The sequence below is a fragment of the Oryzias melastigma genome, linkage group LG17, assembly GCF_002922805.2.
Source record: "Oryzias melastigma strain HK-1 linkage group LG17, ASM292280v2, whole genome shotgun sequence".
Classification (NCBI taxonomy): domain Eukaryota; kingdom Metazoa; phylum Chordata; class Actinopteri; order Beloniformes; family Adrianichthyidae; genus Oryzias; species Oryzias melastigma.
In genome coordinates this window covers 15905101-15921641 of record NC_050528.1, presented here as the reverse complement: position 1 = coordinate 15921641, position 16541 = coordinate 15905101, and the positions used below count along the sequence as shown (strand labels likewise).

The 16541-nt window shown below is 43.2% G+C and overlaps 1 protein-coding gene across 1 annotated transcript in view; it reads right to left on the bottom strand.

Annotated features, from left to right (window-relative positions):
* LOC112144215 (receptor-type tyrosine-protein phosphatase N2) overlaps positions 1–16541 on the bottom strand; it is a gene marked incomplete at its 3' end in the record, with an annotated part of 155170 nt that overhangs the window by 51730 nt on the left and 86899 nt on the right. The window contains 1 exon segment of the mRNA XM_036216260.1: positions 12301–12498. Coding sequence (XP_036072153.1) covers positions 12301–12498 — 198 coding nt within the window.

Below are 16541 nucleotides of genomic sequence, written 5' to 3'. Positions count from 1 at the left end.
CCGATGCACCACCTAAGCACCTGAAAGAGGGAGCAGCATGAGAGGGGTGGCGGTATGAAGGTGATAGAATGCAGGAGCCATTTTGGATCAACGGAAAAGCTGAAAAGAAAAAGGGGAGTGGGCGGAAGAAATCACCATGGGATACTGCTATCCAGCAGGAGATGGTGTCCAGCGGTGGACAGCAAGCCTGCGCATGTTTGTACTGTAACTCAGAGCAACTTGCATTATTGTCAGCTGTGACTCTTTAACTTCCAGGAGAACCTGGCTGATAGTCAGCTGGATACGTTTGGCCATCTTCTTTAAAGATCCACTCCGATCATTTGTTAATTAATCATTTTAAAAACATTCCCATTGGTCTTCCTGTTACGATTATGCCGGTTTTTAGCAAAAATGAAAAAAAAAAAAAAACAGTTGTTTTCTAGGAAATACAGTTTGAAAACAAAGTAGTGTGATTACTTATTTCTGCATGAATTTGTCATAAAAAATGTTCTGATCTTCATCTAAGTCACATCACATGACAAACACGGTCGGCTTAAACTAAGCAGACTAATATATCTTCAACTTGGTTGAAGTTATTGCTGCCAAAAGAGGATCAACCGGTTTGCATATTTGAATGTTTACACATTTTGTTAAAATACACAAAAATGTACACTTTTGCGTTGTATTAGAATATGTGTTTATCACATAATGTGACTTAAATGAAGATCAGAACATGTTTTATGACAAATTTATGAAAAAATCCAAGTCATTCCAACGGGTTCACATTCTTTTTCTTGCAACTGTTTCTGCAGAGCAGCATGAATTTATTAGACATTTTTCTGAGTCGTGGGCAAGATCGCTAACGCAAAGCAACCCCGGCCCCCATTCCTGTTACCCATAAATGAGCTACCTGTTTAGATGCTATCCCGTTAGCTTACAGCCCCTTACAACCCCAACCTGGAATTTTTGGTGCAACAAAAATTCAAACAAATTCAAACAAAACACTAAAATTACCTGTTTTAGTTTTGAAAATAAAAAAACATAGAAAATAAAGTTAATTTACTTATTTTTAAAACCAAAGTTTATTCACACAAATGCAGAGTTAGAAAGACCTTCATTTGTTTTTTGTTTTGCTTTATTATTGAATTATATCCTTCTTATAACACCATCAAAGGTATCTATACTCCAAAGCAGCCCCATATGTTTGAATTTTGAAATTCCAGGAGTTATTTTAGTATTTTAGTGCGTGAAATTTGCTCTCCGCATTTAATCCATCCCCTGGCAGTGGGGTGAACTGCAGACACAGCCGCACTCAGGAACCATTTGGTGGTTTAACACCCAATCCAAACCCTTAACCCTTTAACACCCGAGGCGATGCCGGTGACACATAAACACAAACTCTTTAACACAATGTAATTTTTCAACCGTTAACATGATCAATACGCCACTTTTCTCCTTCAGAATCTACTAGAATTGCATTGATCGTGTTAATGGTTGAAAAATTACAGTAAATCAAAGAACATAAACACTGGAGCTCATTTGTTAAAGGGTTATTACTGAGCGTCAAACAAGGAGACATGGAGTCCTATTTTAGAATCTTAACCTGGATTTGAACTCACAACTTTCCAGTCTCAGGGTGGACACTATACCACAAGGCCACTGAGCTGGTTAGTTTTCTCTTTAAATTTTTTTTTTTCATTATTTATTTATTTTATTTTCTCATTTGCCCCTCCTTGAACCACCACCTTAACGTGGTGTAGGGGTTTGAGTGCTCGAGTGATCTCAGGAGCTATGCTGTCGGGGGCTTTCGCCCCTGGTAGGGTCTCCCATGGCAGACAGGTCCTGGGTGACAAGCCAGACAAAGTGTGGTTCAGAACCCCTTTATGAGTGACGAGATCTGAGATCCAATTTCGTTGCCCGGATTGGCATCACCGGGGCCCCACCCTGGAGCCAGGCCTGGGGTTGGGGCTCGGAGGCGAGCGCCTGGTGACCGGGGCTCCTCCCACGGGCCCCGGTCGGGTCCAACCCGAAAGAGCGACGTGGTATCACTCCCCAGTGGGCCCACCACCTGCAGGGGAGCTCTGAAGGGGCCGGTGCATTGGAGTTTGGGCAGCGGTCGAAGGCGAGTCCTTTGGCGGCCCAAACCCCGGGCATGGAATTTGGCTCTTGGGACATGGAATGTCACCTCTCTGGGAGGGAAGGAGCCTGAGCTGGTGCGAGAGGTTGAGAGATACCGGCTAGATATAGTTGGGCTCACCTCGACACACGGCCTGGGCTCTGAAACTCAGTCCCTCGAGAGAGGCTGGACTCTCTAACACTCTGGAGTTGCCCATGGTGAGAGGCGGCAGGCCGGGGTAGGCTTACTCGTGAGCCCCCAGCTCGGCCGGCAAGTGTTGGAGTTTACACCGGTGGACGAGAGGGTCGTGTCCCTCTGCCTTCAGGTGGGGGACAGGTCTCTTACTGTAGTTTCGGCTTATGGGCCAAACAGCAGTTCGGAGTACCCGGCCTTCTTGGTATCTCTTGGAGGGGTACTGGAAAGTGCCCCAACGGGGGACTCCGTTGTTCTCCTGGGGGACTTCAATGCCCACGTGGGCAATGACAGTGGCACCTGGAGGGGCGTGATTGGTAGGAATGGCCTCCCTGACCTGAACCCGAGCGGTGTTTTGTTGTTGGACTTCTGTGAATGCCCCAGTTTGTCCATAACGAATATCATGTTCAAACACAAAGGTGTCCATCAATACACCTGGCATCAGGACACCCTAGGCAGGAGATCGATGATCGACTTTGTAGTCGTTTCAGGCGATCTCCGGCCGTGTGTTCTGGACACTCTGGTAAAGAGAGGGGCAGAGCTGTCCACTGATCACTACCTGGTGGTGAGTTGGATTCGTTGGCGGGGGAGGAGGCCGGAAAGACTCGGCAGACCTAAACGTACTGTGAGGGTCTGCTGGGAACGTCTGGCTGAGCCCTCCGTCAGGGAGGTCTTTAACTCCCACATCCGGGAAAACTTCAAGCAGGTACTGAGGGAGGTTGGTGTCATAGAGTCCGAGTGGACCATGTTCTCCACCTCTATTGTCTCTGCTGCCTCCCGGAGCTGCGGCCGCAAGGTCTCTGGTGCCTGTCGTGGCAGCAACCCCCGAACCTGGTGGTGGACACCAGAAGTAAGGGATGCTGTCAAGCTGAAGAAGGAGTCCTATCAGACCTGGCTGGCTTGTGGGACTCCAGAGGCAGCTGACAGATATCGGCAGTCTAAGCGAGCTGCAGCCCGGGCTGTGTTGGAGGCACTCGGTCCTGGGAGGAGTTTGGTGAGGCCATGGAGAAGGACTATCGGTTGGCCTCAAAGAGATTCTGGCAAACCATCCGGCGCCTCAGGAGGGGAAAGCAGTTTTCTGCTGGCACCGTTTTCAGTGCAGGTGGGGATCTGCTGACCTCAACTGGGGACATTGTCGGGCGGTGGAAAGAATACTTTGAGGATCTCCTGGGGAACTGTCCATCACCCAAGCTGAGGTCACCTAGGTAGTCAAAGAGCTCCTCGGTGGCAAGGGTGGATGAGGTTCGCCCTGAGTACCTCAAGTCTCTGGATGTTGTGGGAGTGTCTTGGCTGACACGTCTCTGCGGCATTGCGCGGAGACAGGAACCGTACCACTGGACTGGCAGACTGGGGTGGTGGTTCCTCTTTTCAAGAAGGGGGACCGGAGGGTGTGTTCCAACTACCGGGGAATCACACTCCTCAGCCTTCCTGGAAAAGTCTATGCCAGGGTACTGGAGAGGAGAGTCCGTCCGATAGTCGAACCTCAGATTCAAGAACAACAGTGAGGTTTCTGTCCTGGAACAGTGGACCAGCTCTACACCCTCTTCAGGGTGCTGGAGGGTTCGTGGGAGTTCGCTCATCCAGTCCATATGTGTTTTGTGGATTTGGAGAAGGCGTTCGACCGCGTCCCCCGTGGTGTCCTGTGGAGGGTGCTCTGGGAGTATGGGGTCTGGGGAGCCTTACTCAGGGCTGTCCGGTCTCTGTACGACCGGAGCAGGAGCTTGGTTCGCATGGCCGGCAATGAGTCAGACCTGTTCCCGGTGCATGTTGGACTCCGGCAGGGCTGCCCTTTATCACCGGTTCTGTTCATAGTCTTTATGGACAGAATTTCTAGGCCTGCAGGGGACGGAGGGGATCTGGTTTGGGGACCACAGGATTTCCTCTCTGCTCTTTGCAGATGATGTTGTTCTGTTGGCTCCATCAAGCCAGGACCTCCAGCATGCATTGGGGCGGTTTGCAGCCGAGTGTGAAGCGACTGGGATGAGGGTCAGCACCGCTAAGTCTGAGGCCATGGTTCTTGACCGGAGAAAGGTAGTTTACCCTCTCTCGGTGGGTGGAGTGCTCCTACCTCAGGTGGAGGAGTTTAAATATCTTGGGGTCTTGTTCACGAGTGATGGAAGATCGGAGGGTGAGATCGACAGGCGGATTGGAGCGGCGTCCGCCATTTTGTGGTCTCTGTACCAGTCCGTTGTGGTGAAAAGAGAGCTGAGCCAGAAAGCAAAGCTCTCAATTTACCGGTTGATCTTCGTTCCAGTACTCACCTATGGTCATGAGCTCTGGGCCATGACCGAAAGACTGAGATCCCGACTACAAGCGGCTGAAATGAGTTTTCTCTGGAGGGTGGCTGGACGCTCCCTTAGAGATAGGGTGAGAAGCTCGGTCACTCGAACAGAGCTCGGAGTAGAGCCGCTTCTCCTCCGCATCGAGAGGAGCCAGTTGTGGTGGTTCGGGCATCTGGTCCGGATGCCTCCTGGACGCCTCCCTAGAGAGGTGTTCCGGGCATGTCCCACTGGGCGGAGGCCCCGGGGAAGACCCAGGACACACTGGAGAGACTATGTTTCTCGGCTGGTCTGGGAACGCCTCGGGGTCCCCCCAGAGGAGCTGGAGGAAGTGGCCGGGAAGAGGGAAGTCTGGGCATCTTTGCTTAGACTGCTGCCCCCGCGACCCGGTCCCGGATGAAGCGGAAGAAGATGGATTTTCTCATTTGTTAACTTATCATCTCTTACTCACACATCGTCTGTTGTAATTGTTTTGTGTTAAACTGCCTATTTTAAAAAAAGTTATACACATAAAGTTTTCATCTGATTGTTTTCGCTCACAAAGGTGTAAATCAATCAAAAACAATACATTTGCATTTATTTGTCATTGCACAAGCTGGCGGCGTGTTAAATGTTAGAGGCTGACATCATCCCGATAAAAGAGTCAAACTTCTCTGCAGATAAACCTCCCTCCTCTATTGCATACCACATTAGAGTGATTTAACATCCATTTCCTCAGCCTCAGTCTGCCCTGTGACCCAGCAGCTCCACAGATCGGATTCAAGCTGATTTAATAGTGGCCAACTCAAAAAAAAGAAAGTTACAGCCGCGGTAATCTCAAACGTGGATCCTCCTGAAGTAGAATCTATGGCTCTTACTTGGCCGGCAACAAAGGATGAGATAATATGCTTTATATACAGAGTGGTCTAATCCTCTTTAGACACAAGCAGAGGGGGGCGTTGGGGAGGGGGGTGTCTGCGGTGGTCGCGTGGGAGCAAGTAATACTTAGATAAGATGGTGAAAGCTGTTTCTTCCAAAATGAAAACCAGTGGGTGGACGATGAAATGAAATTTGCCAAAGGTTTACAAGAGGCAATTGATTCTGTCGGGTGGGGAGTTCGGGGGGGGTGTCATGTTGCTTCCTCCTTTGAAGCTGTCTATTTGTATTAATTGCTCAACAGTTGCTTCAGACGAGCGCTGGATTGGAATGGAATAAATCTTTGGCCCTCCACAGCACCGCCGCGCTCATCTCACTCCGTGATGGATTCGGTCGCTTGCTGTGACACAGCTCTGAAATATCTCTCGACTCTGACTCCGAGTCCCGACTCTCACCCACCCACCCTCAAAATGTGTCAAATGGGGACCAGGTTTGCTGCCAAGAAACTCTGCTCGGTCTCTGCTGTCTCTAGTTAACATCAGGGTGTGAATCTGAAATGAGTTTTCCTGTAAGTGTGAATATTTTTGTACAACTGACAGCTCTGAGTGCAAAAGGGAAGTATGAGCAATCAAACAGGCACTGCTCCAAACTGCAGACCGGAAAACAAGAACAACACACAAATAGGAGGGAAGATTGAAGCAAAACTACAAGAAAAACATTTAAAAAAACAGCAAAAGTTATTAGCAAAATAAAATAAAAATAATCTAGTTTTTTTTAGAGATATCAATCAAAAGCAATAAAAAAAAAAATCTAAAAATCCCTGAGGAATATGTTCTGATACAGAAAACTAGAAAAAAGGGGCCATTGTATAACTCCATCTCAACTGTCTAATGTTTCTGTTGTGGATGAAGTCACTGAGAGCCAATCAGAGCTGCGAGCTGAGCTGTCCGTGGTGCTGAAACACTTGCTGCTCAGTCTGTGCATCATTCTCTGCCCTGGAGGCGCCGCAACAAAGGAGGGAACTGGACCAGACGAAAAAAACACTAGAAGATACGAACTTCACTGATCACAGGTTCTTCCTGTTGGCCATTATTTACACTCGTAGTGACGATAACACACAGAGGAGAACACAAAACTACCAGAAACTCTAACAGCTCATTCTTTGACTCCTTCTGTGGAGTGAGAAATATCTGTTCCTGATTCACACATGATCTTCCAACAAATGAAGCAACACGCTATTCTTTATTTGACATAAAAAGTTACTATTAAACAAACCTGATTTTTTTTTAGTGTAGTTCCACTTTTTTTTTATGGCATGTTTATGGCACAGAAATGTAACCAAAATAAATAATTTTAGACTTTTTTTCTGTCTGTTTTTCACCTAAAGTGCCTAACATTGAGAAACTTGAAAACATTTAACAATCATTTATTCTTGAAATAAATCAGGAGACCAAAACTAACCCTAATGAAATTATACGTTTGCTTAATTGCAAATAAAAATGATGAAATTGAAATATGACACTTTAAATGCATGTTTCAACAGTTCGTCCTTTTTAATTTACTTGATCTTTAAAAATACAAAACATGTATCTTTGAAAATGCAAATGCTTCTTTTGACTTTTGGGCCATAAAGGTTTCTAAAATGTAATAGATGGGCCAGACCAAGAGCAGAACCATGCCATGTTTTGGAATCCACCAAATCAACCATGCAGACCTCAATAATCCATTTGTTCCTCCAATTCTCATTATTTAAAGCTATGGCTTTAAAAAGAGAAAACATTTTCCAATCAAACTGGGTTCCACATATCTGACTACTAGTTGAGCCTCCTCATTTGATCCCTCATCTTCCTCCTCTGCCGTCTAAAGCAAACACACCTGAGGAAGTTCCCTCCATTTTGTCACTAAACCTGGTCCCCTTCAATCCTCATGTGGTCTTGGCACAGCCACGCCTTCATTGTAATGCATGATACTGTGAGTACATTTGACTCGATTTTGTTCTTGCACAACAGCAGAGACGCTCTTGCTGCAGCGGCGGCACAAGGATGCAAAGGGAGTCATCTCTGCGCAAACGCAGCTCCGCCGCAAATCTCAGGGGTAATTAGCATCTTTGTGTCTATTGAACACATCAAAAAAAGCCCGCTCTATCACAGCTCACCAGCGGCTTCATAATGCATGGGGAGTGAGGGGTGGGGGGAGTCCGCACGGCGGCGGTGCTGAGGGGTGGTGGGCCGCTGAAGTGAGTCTCTGTGTATTGCAATTATAGAGGCGCTCGGGAAAATGCAGCCGGGTTCAATAGAGATTTTCATCTGCTGGATGGAAAAGAAAGCTGCTTATAGAAACTGTGGGTGTAATGAGATGTGCAGAGACACAAAGACATGGAGGAAGATGAGAGATGCAATGAGACGGGAGGAAAAGAGGTGTGTGCGTGTTTGTGCGCCTGCACTCGTTTGTGCAGAAACACATTCCTCTTACGATTCGTTCACACTGGGCTCGCACAATCAAGCGGCCACTTCCAATAAAAAGTCTACGTAAGTCTACATAAATGCCCATTTATGCTTGTTTTAGGCTTCTGCGTTCAAAACTCTATCGCTCACGTATTGTTACGCACGTTTTAAGTCCATTTTTGGGCTCAGCATACAAACCCCGCAGCCAATGAACCAGTTAAAGCAGTTGAACTTTGACTAATCAGGGACTCAGATTTTGTTGTGACATATAGATTGTGTCTTTTTAATTCACGGAAGTGCTAACCATTTGAAAATTGATCATGGAGGAGAATCTAATAATTGCAGTTTGTGCCTGGAGGGAATTATAAGACATCACATCAGAGTTCCACCCCGACCCCTAACAGGGGTCCTGCCTACACTCCAACTGTAGGGGCATTTAAAGCTGTAGTGGTGTCCAACTTGATTCTGTAAGGTGGAGCCATTGTGGACTTATGACTATCTATTCCTCCACCAGTAGGGTAATCTGCATGGCGCTTTTCTGCAGTGGAGAAACACATTTCTTGACATGGGTGCGCTGTATGTACAGTGATTCCTAGAGATGTCCCGATCAGGTTTTTTTTGGGCCCGATCCGATTCCGAGTCATTCGATTTTGTGTATCTGCCAATACCGAGTCCCGATCCGATACTTTTATAAGACATTTAAAACATGAATAAATTAAACAAACAGATTAGTGTTGTCCCTCATTTATATTTCAATAACCTTCTTTTATCATTAAAAACTTAAATAAAACACTTCTGTGAAGTAGCTTTAATAAACAAGTAAAAATACAGCAAATATAAACTAGGAAAAAAAATACAATTTTCTTGTTATATAAGTGATAATTAGTCATGTGAGAAAGTTTAATGACTTCATCTTTAATATCTTTAGAGCTATTGAACATTTTTGACCAAATGTGATTCCTGTTCTCATTTAGAATTCTTAAAAATAAATTATGACTTTGTTTTAGCATAACATTTGATGAGTGTTCATGAATAGCTGATATCATTATTAGTTTTCATTTATTAGTTTTATTTATTTAATTATTTTTAAGACTATGTGTTTATTTTTTACATTCTTAAGACATCACATTTTCGGTTTTATTACCACAGTAGTTAATTTTCTTAACTGTTATTTCTCTGTAAGATAAATAAAAAAAGCATATCAAAGGACAGCTCGGGTCCTAAGGAGTTAAATCACGGCGCTAGCATGTAGCAGTTAGCAGCTGCTGTTTAGTCATCTGTCTGCAGCATGAAGAGCTTCACATTAAAAAGAAAAAAAAAACCTTTTCTGTTGAAATACCTTCAGAGGTTGTTGTTTGCGTTAAGACAATAGAGACACTTGCTGTCAGTTTAAAGTGTTTTTAAAAGAGTTATTGGTCCCGGAAGTTAGCTTTCTAGCTCACTTTGTTTACATCAGCATTCTGCTTGAGCTGCTGCCGTTTTCTGGTGATGAGATTTTATGATCTTTTCATGACATGTAGACTTCTAGTGGAGTATCCATCCATCCATCCATTTTCTTGACCGCTTTGTCCCTTTCGGGGTCACGGGGTGCCGGAGCCTATCCCAGCTGCTGATGGGCGAAGGCGGGGTACACCCTGGACAGGTCTCCAGTCTGTCGCAGGGCCTCAATCACACACATTCACTCTCACATCCACACCTAGGGGCAATTTAGAGTCACCAATGAACCTATGAAGCATGTTTTTGGACGGTGGGAGGAAGCCGGAGTCCCCGGTGAAAACCCACGCATGCACGGGGAGAACATGCAAACTCCACACAGAAAGGTCCCAAATTCCCAGCCGGGATTCGAACCGGGGCCTTCTCGCTGTGAGGCAAGAGCGCTAACCACTGCGCCACCGTGCACCCCTCTAGTGGAGTATTTATCCATAGTGATAAGATGAAATATAAAGCTCTGATCATAATTGGAATAAATGAAATATCTGATTCTGATCGGACAAAGGAGTCCGATTTCCGATCGAGTCCTCAAACATGTGATCGGCCCGATTTCCGATCATGTGATCAGATTGGGACATCCCTAGTAATTACTTTTTGTTTTAGCATGACTACAGATGGAAATTAGCTATAAGGCTACAATCTGGTGTAAGCATCTTAATTTTAATGCATTTGTATGCTGTCCTAATAAAATAAAATTATAAAACTGATCAGGATCAGCCCTGACAGGCGACCCAGTTTGACTTACATAAAATTGCTTGGTAATTCCCTCCCCCCCTGCATTTTGGGTGTAAGAGAGGGATTTCATAAACGATCTAGTGTTTTTGTTTCAACTTCTTTACATTTAAAATGCCCCTACTTTTCAATTAAATATTGGCTGACCGGTCAGTTTGCGCATTTGCTTTTGGACAAAGAGTTACCCGGTTCTGGCTCCGGCAGAGACTTTGAACTGAAACTGATGTGTGTTTTCCTAGTGCTGGCAGCTACACACTAACATAGATGACCAGCGACTACTGATGGTGTCATCCAGTGGTAGCAACATCCATATTTGAAGACACTATTTCATACATATCTCTCCACTTGTAGGGGTAAAGAGAAGCTGGAGGATTAGGGGAAGAATTCCAAGTTTTTCATTTATCAAAACAGAGCTGTAAAAGAAAAAGTCTGGAGCAAGATTTGCATCGTTTCGACATTTAGTACCAAGCCTCTACCAACTGTAGGTACATGTGCTAGTGTGAACACCATGTGTGTTCAAGAATACCCGTGAACGTGTATCACATGACAGTATGTGTATGTAGCATTAAAGTCCCACTCCAAGCATATTTTTTTTATATTGTAAAAGCATTCCCAGTGACCTTTCAATTATGATTACAATATTTTTAGCCAAAATCAAAGTCTGTTGTTTTTTAAAACATAGGTAGTAGCTCATTAGAAATACAATTTTGGGTTGTGGGAGGGACTGTTGACACAGGAACCACGCCTCCTCCCCATCGCTGAGAGCTCTGTTTTCGCGCTCACACGTGAGCTTATAGCCTCAAGATAACATTAGCGGCAAAAATAACGGCGTTCAGTACTGGATGAATCCAGTCATATAGTTTTGAGCCAGAATTGCGATTCCCAACAGCACGAGTGTTGAACGCTCATCATGTCTCGCACAGCTTAGCGTGAGCGGGTCAGGATGTCCATTGGGGGAGAGGATACTCTGGAATGCCCATTTCAGTGGCTGGGTCATTAGTCTGAGCATTTTCAAGCATCCAGTTTTCTGATCCAACAGGATTTGAATTAATATACATGCAGAAATGAAGTTGAAATTCAGTTTTTAGGTCCTCGACTATGAGAACAATGTTACAATTACACAAAAAGTGATTTTCATTGAAGCGGGTCTGTAAAGATGGGAGAAAACCATCCCACTTTAACCAGTGGTGGAGCTAGAACATTTATGTGCGTGTGTGTGGGGGGGGGGCTTAGGGTGGCATACAAAAGAAAGGAAAAATATTACATATTTTAAACAGTTTTATCATTTTTATTACTTTTAGTAATAAACATTCTTTCATAAAATGTATGCTTAAAAGAGCATTTATTGATTATTTTTTAACCTTTATCAATAATGATACTAATATTTGCTTAAAAATTGGGGGACCAAAGCTTTTTGCTGGACCTCCCTGTAGTTAATATTGTACGGGCGTTTAATTATTTAAATTACTCTTGTTATTTTCTCCTCCCTGTAGCTCCGCCCCTGACCTGAACCCAAACTGTGGATGTCCAGCGAAGGAAAAGCACAAACATCAAGTCAATTCCATGTAGATTTAACAGAAGAAAAGATTTAAAGAATTGTGTTTCATTTTTCCAACATTTGTTTCTTCTTTCCCTTCAAATTGAAAACAGATTTTTTTTTTCGTCTTTCAGAGTAAAAAAGGAGCAAAAGAAGAACTAAAGTGGTTTTGTTGTCATTCGCTGCTGGGTGGCTGTTGTGTCTCCAGTTTGTCCTCCTCTGGCACACACACTTACAGCTCCATTCTGTTGTGTCCAACCTGTTCTCACTCTGAGTGTTCAATACTCATAGAGCCCACGGTGACTCTGACAAACCCAGGAGGTGCTGTTTGACATCTCCTGTGACAATACCCCCCAAATGCGGCGGTTTCACTGCGCGGTTTACTTATGGACAGATGACAAAGTCTTGTTTCCGTGGATGGAGGGAATGGTGACATCTGGTCTCAGGACGGGGAAAAAATAAGGCCGGTTTCTTTTGCGGACGTTTTGATGCCAGTTTGGAAAAGTTATTTTGACTTTCCACCTCCGCCACTGTTGCTTTCCAAAGTTTGTGGGTGAGTTGTGGCTCTCTAGGGCTGTGTGAGTTTTTTTTTTTTTTTAACCACAAAATTCATTTTATGAATTTTTCTAACAATATTTACCAGCAACATTGTTTCCTTCTGAAAGAGCGTCTCACCAGTATCATGTGTCCGGTAGAGATGTCCATGTTTGAGTGGGCGGGCTCTTCGCTCCAGGAGGAGATGCTGCCTCGTGCAGAGGGGCTGACGGCGGGGCCGCCGTCGCTGAACTGAGACGAGACGCTGTTGATCCTGGAGGAGATGGGCTCAGGACGCTCCGCAGGAGGCTTTGCTGCCATCCGCTGACGGCACAGCTCCTGTAGGACAGAAGGCGGGCACACATGAATCATGGGAAAAAAGACATTTGAAATAAGCTTGTGTGTATAAAAAAGAGACCAGAAGCTGTATGAGGATTGCTTCAGTTCATGGTAACTCAGTAAATTTTAAATCCTACTTTGATCATCTTTTGATCTTTGGTAAAAGCGTTCCCAGTGGTCTTTTAATTAAGATTATGCCGTTTTTAGCCAAAATATTAAAAATAGATGTTTTCTAAAACCCTTTCTCCAGTAGTTAATCAGAAATTCACCTCTGAGTTGTGGGCGGGATTGCTAGTTTGGAGCAACCCCGCCCCCTTTCCCCTTACTGTAGATAAGACCATGGAGCTTGTGGCCCACCCAGTTTATTTTTCTAATTCTTTCTCAATAAACTTCTTTTCAACCTGCAATTTCACCAATCACCTGATTCACTGGGGAAAAAAATGCTGTTTTTCTGGCTTTTACTCCAGAGGTAAACGGGTGTAATTATACAAATTTGAACACTTGTTAATATTGGCTTGAAAGAAATAAAACAATTGACATTCTCTGTTTAGTAAATCTTTCTTCTGCTTCTGAGTGGAACCTTTGACAGCTTCTGATTGCTGGAAACAGTTCATTTCAGCAAATGTCCAAATTGTCTTCTGATGTTCACAGTGAAATTGGAATGCCCAACATGAGACAGGAGCTGTCATATCTACTATAATGTTTTGCAAATATATATAAAAAATGTGTTCATGCACTGCTCAGCATCTTCCCAAGAAAGATGGATCTGGATAGGTCTACATCAGCTGCAGTCTGGAAAGTCTTTGTTCAGAGCATTTTCACCTTCAATACAGCTGAGAGATGCTGTAGCTTAACATCAAGGTTAGAAACCATCTGCTTCAAAGTCAGACTGTCTGAGGTCCAAACAGTTTGGAGAAGTAGCAACATGTAGCTTTTTGGGAATTTTTATGCTTAAATATGAAACAAACATTTATACTAGAACAAATTTATCTGAAAAACTGAAACTCATGTGTTTTCAAACTTTTAAAATCATGATTACATTGAGCTAATTTAATCAGAAACGGCTATAAATGAGTCAAAACTGTGAGAAATTGGCAACTAAACTGAGACGGATAGGAGACACGATTGAGACGAAGACTCTGGGTATAAAGATGATCAACATGAATGTCTAGAAAAGATACATTTTCTACTCTGGGATTTTAAAGTGTGACTTTAAAAAATACAACGGAGTTTTGATTTGATGCCTTTAAAATATATATTTTTTTACTCAAAAACATTGGATCTCCTCCCACTTCAATAGCTGAAGACTTTTGTTTCAAGAGAATATGTCTTATTTTTTGTCTTAAAGAAAAATAATCCTACTTTCAAAAGCAAAATGATCTTAGTTTAAGAAAACATATCTTATTGACTCAAATGTTTTTCTTCAAATAAGAATCCATGATAGAACCATATTTTATCCCATTGGCAGATATTTTTTGCTTGTTTAAAGATTTTTTTTTAATTAATTTTAAGATTTTCACTTATTTCCAGAGCCTGTTTTTGCAACAGCAGTAGTGTCTTACATATCCAGCACTGTTACAATAACGTGAGCAAAAGCAGGACACAATAAAAACACTGAAATGTTGTGTGTTTCGCTGCTGCTACAGAACTATAGAGCACAGACAGGTATGTGGAAATGACATTTAGAGAATTGATAAGACTAAAAACCATTTCTTAAATATGTACATTTACGCAAGAATAAATGGAGCTTTAAGAACAGCTTTCCCCCCATGAAGCGACCGCAAACACCTGGATGATAAAGCAGAGCTGTCAGACACTTGAAACACCAAAAACTGGATGCCGTCTTTTAGAAAATATCACAGTAACTCAGCGAGCTTTTTCTGAATAAATAGAAGTTTTTTTTATGTTTTTCTTTCGGCAAATATTCCAGTCAGTCTCTCTGCAGAAAACACAATATCTTCATTCATACGCCTGAGTGAGCTGTCATTTAGTGTTTGCTGGATACGTGACTACAATGGAATATTGACATAGTGTCTAACTTTCAGCGCGGTCTTCTTCGCTCAGCTCCCAGCAGGAGCCTCAGCGAGCTGTAATGAATGAATGTGTCAGCGCGTGGAGGGAGAGAAAACAATGCTGCTGCGATTCCACTCAGACTTCATTAGAGACTTCAAAACCAAACGGGTTAAACCTGCAGCTAACCGGAGTGCAATGGAGGAATGAGGGGGTGATGGTACAACCCTTTGCTGATCTATAAACTGTCAAGTACTCTGACTTTCTTTGGACGTTATTGTCTGAGAGACCAGAAAGTGGAGGAGCTTCTTCAATCAGTGGGAGACATCAAGGCGGACTCACAGCAAGCCACTTCCTGTCAGATTTCAGATTAAAACACACTTTTTTTAGGACCCCAATCTCTCCTTGCATCACATATTTAGGGTTAATTCCTTTTTGAAGAGATTTTCAAAATAAATTTAGATCTAATACTGAAGATTCTGAATTTAACGTAAGAGTACAATGTCAGAAATCCCCCCACTTCTTTGTCACATTTTGTTTTAGAAGAGCACAATTCTTTAAATATTTGTCAATTGAATTTCTTTTAAGTTAGAAGCAACTTTTGGGATGAGGAGACTTCTGTTAGCATCACCCTCGTGGCTACATTTTAGCATCACATCCTCCTCAGCTCTAATATTTGTGCTGCACTACAGGTTCCCTGGATCACATTGAAATTCTGTTTCATGAAGCATAAACACCATCCCTGTTTACAGTTATTCTGACAACACATCGATCTACTTTAAACTTCAACATTACGAGCTGAGAATACAAGCTGTTGCTGCATTTCATTGCAATAATGTGGATTTTATAAAAAAGCACAAGATCTAATCAAAACAAAATGCATGCATTTAATCTAAATATAAATCTATTGTGTCTGCAATCTTGAAACTGACTTTAAATTGAAATATTTTACTTTCAAGGTACATCTGACACTACTTTCACCTGGGCTTATAACACACATTTTCAAATGTTTTCAAATTCATGAATGAATGTTTAGACTTTGGTGTTCACACCAGACAAGTAGGGAGGGGCTTCCTCTTCTTCTTCTTTTTTTTTCTACTGTTCACTGGTGCATGTCTACCAGCTACAGTTGGAAGAGGCTTGGTTCAAAATGTCAAAGTGGTGCAAATGTTGTGAATTTTGCTCCTGGCTTTTTCTTTCACAGTTCCATTCAGGTTTATGACAGACATAAGATAAGTTTCCACCAAGTGGTCCGGTACAATCCAGTCCGGTACAATCGTTTCTGGTAAGGAGTAGTACGATACGGTCCAGTTAATTCTGCTGAGCTGTCCCACTCAGTGAAGCCTCTCTTCCACTGAGCGGTTTGTTTTCATGGTGCATGCATGGTGTAGATCACTAGCATGTTTGTTGCGTCATTGTAGCGTGACGCCTAGTAAAGCAACAACAACAGAGGTCATCCAGCAGATCGTCTTTACTTTTTGTACATCGTGTGGAACAGGAATTTAATGTTGTTTGAAAGAAGATTGTGGGTGCTAAGATGAATACTGGCGTTACAAACGTTAGCTTAAATGAGCACTATATTGGTGCTTTCTATTGTCGTCATCACTTTCTGTCAATCAACAGGTGGCTATAGCGGCTCCGCCCAACTAACCTGATCTATTTCTCTATTGATCTGCAATGGATACGGGCCTCCAAGTGGTTATGGTTTGTAACTGTTTACTGGGTCCATTTTACAATGGAAATGCTCAAAATACCGGACCATTCAGTGGAAACGAGGCTTCGGTTTCCTAAGCTTCAATTAGAAGAGGGACCTGGTAATTGGTCCCCCCTTTCAGATGTAACCGAAACAGTAACTCTGTAACTACTTTTTTTTTTTTTAACTTGTCCTGTCCAACAGCTGAGCAAACAGATGCGGGTTGAGAGCCTCTAGTATTTTACCGTCACAACAGGGATTTATTGAGTATAAACCCCTTTTGTATTTCATGCTAAACTTTATTTATATTGATGATGTTTTGTTTTTGTTTTGCTGGACC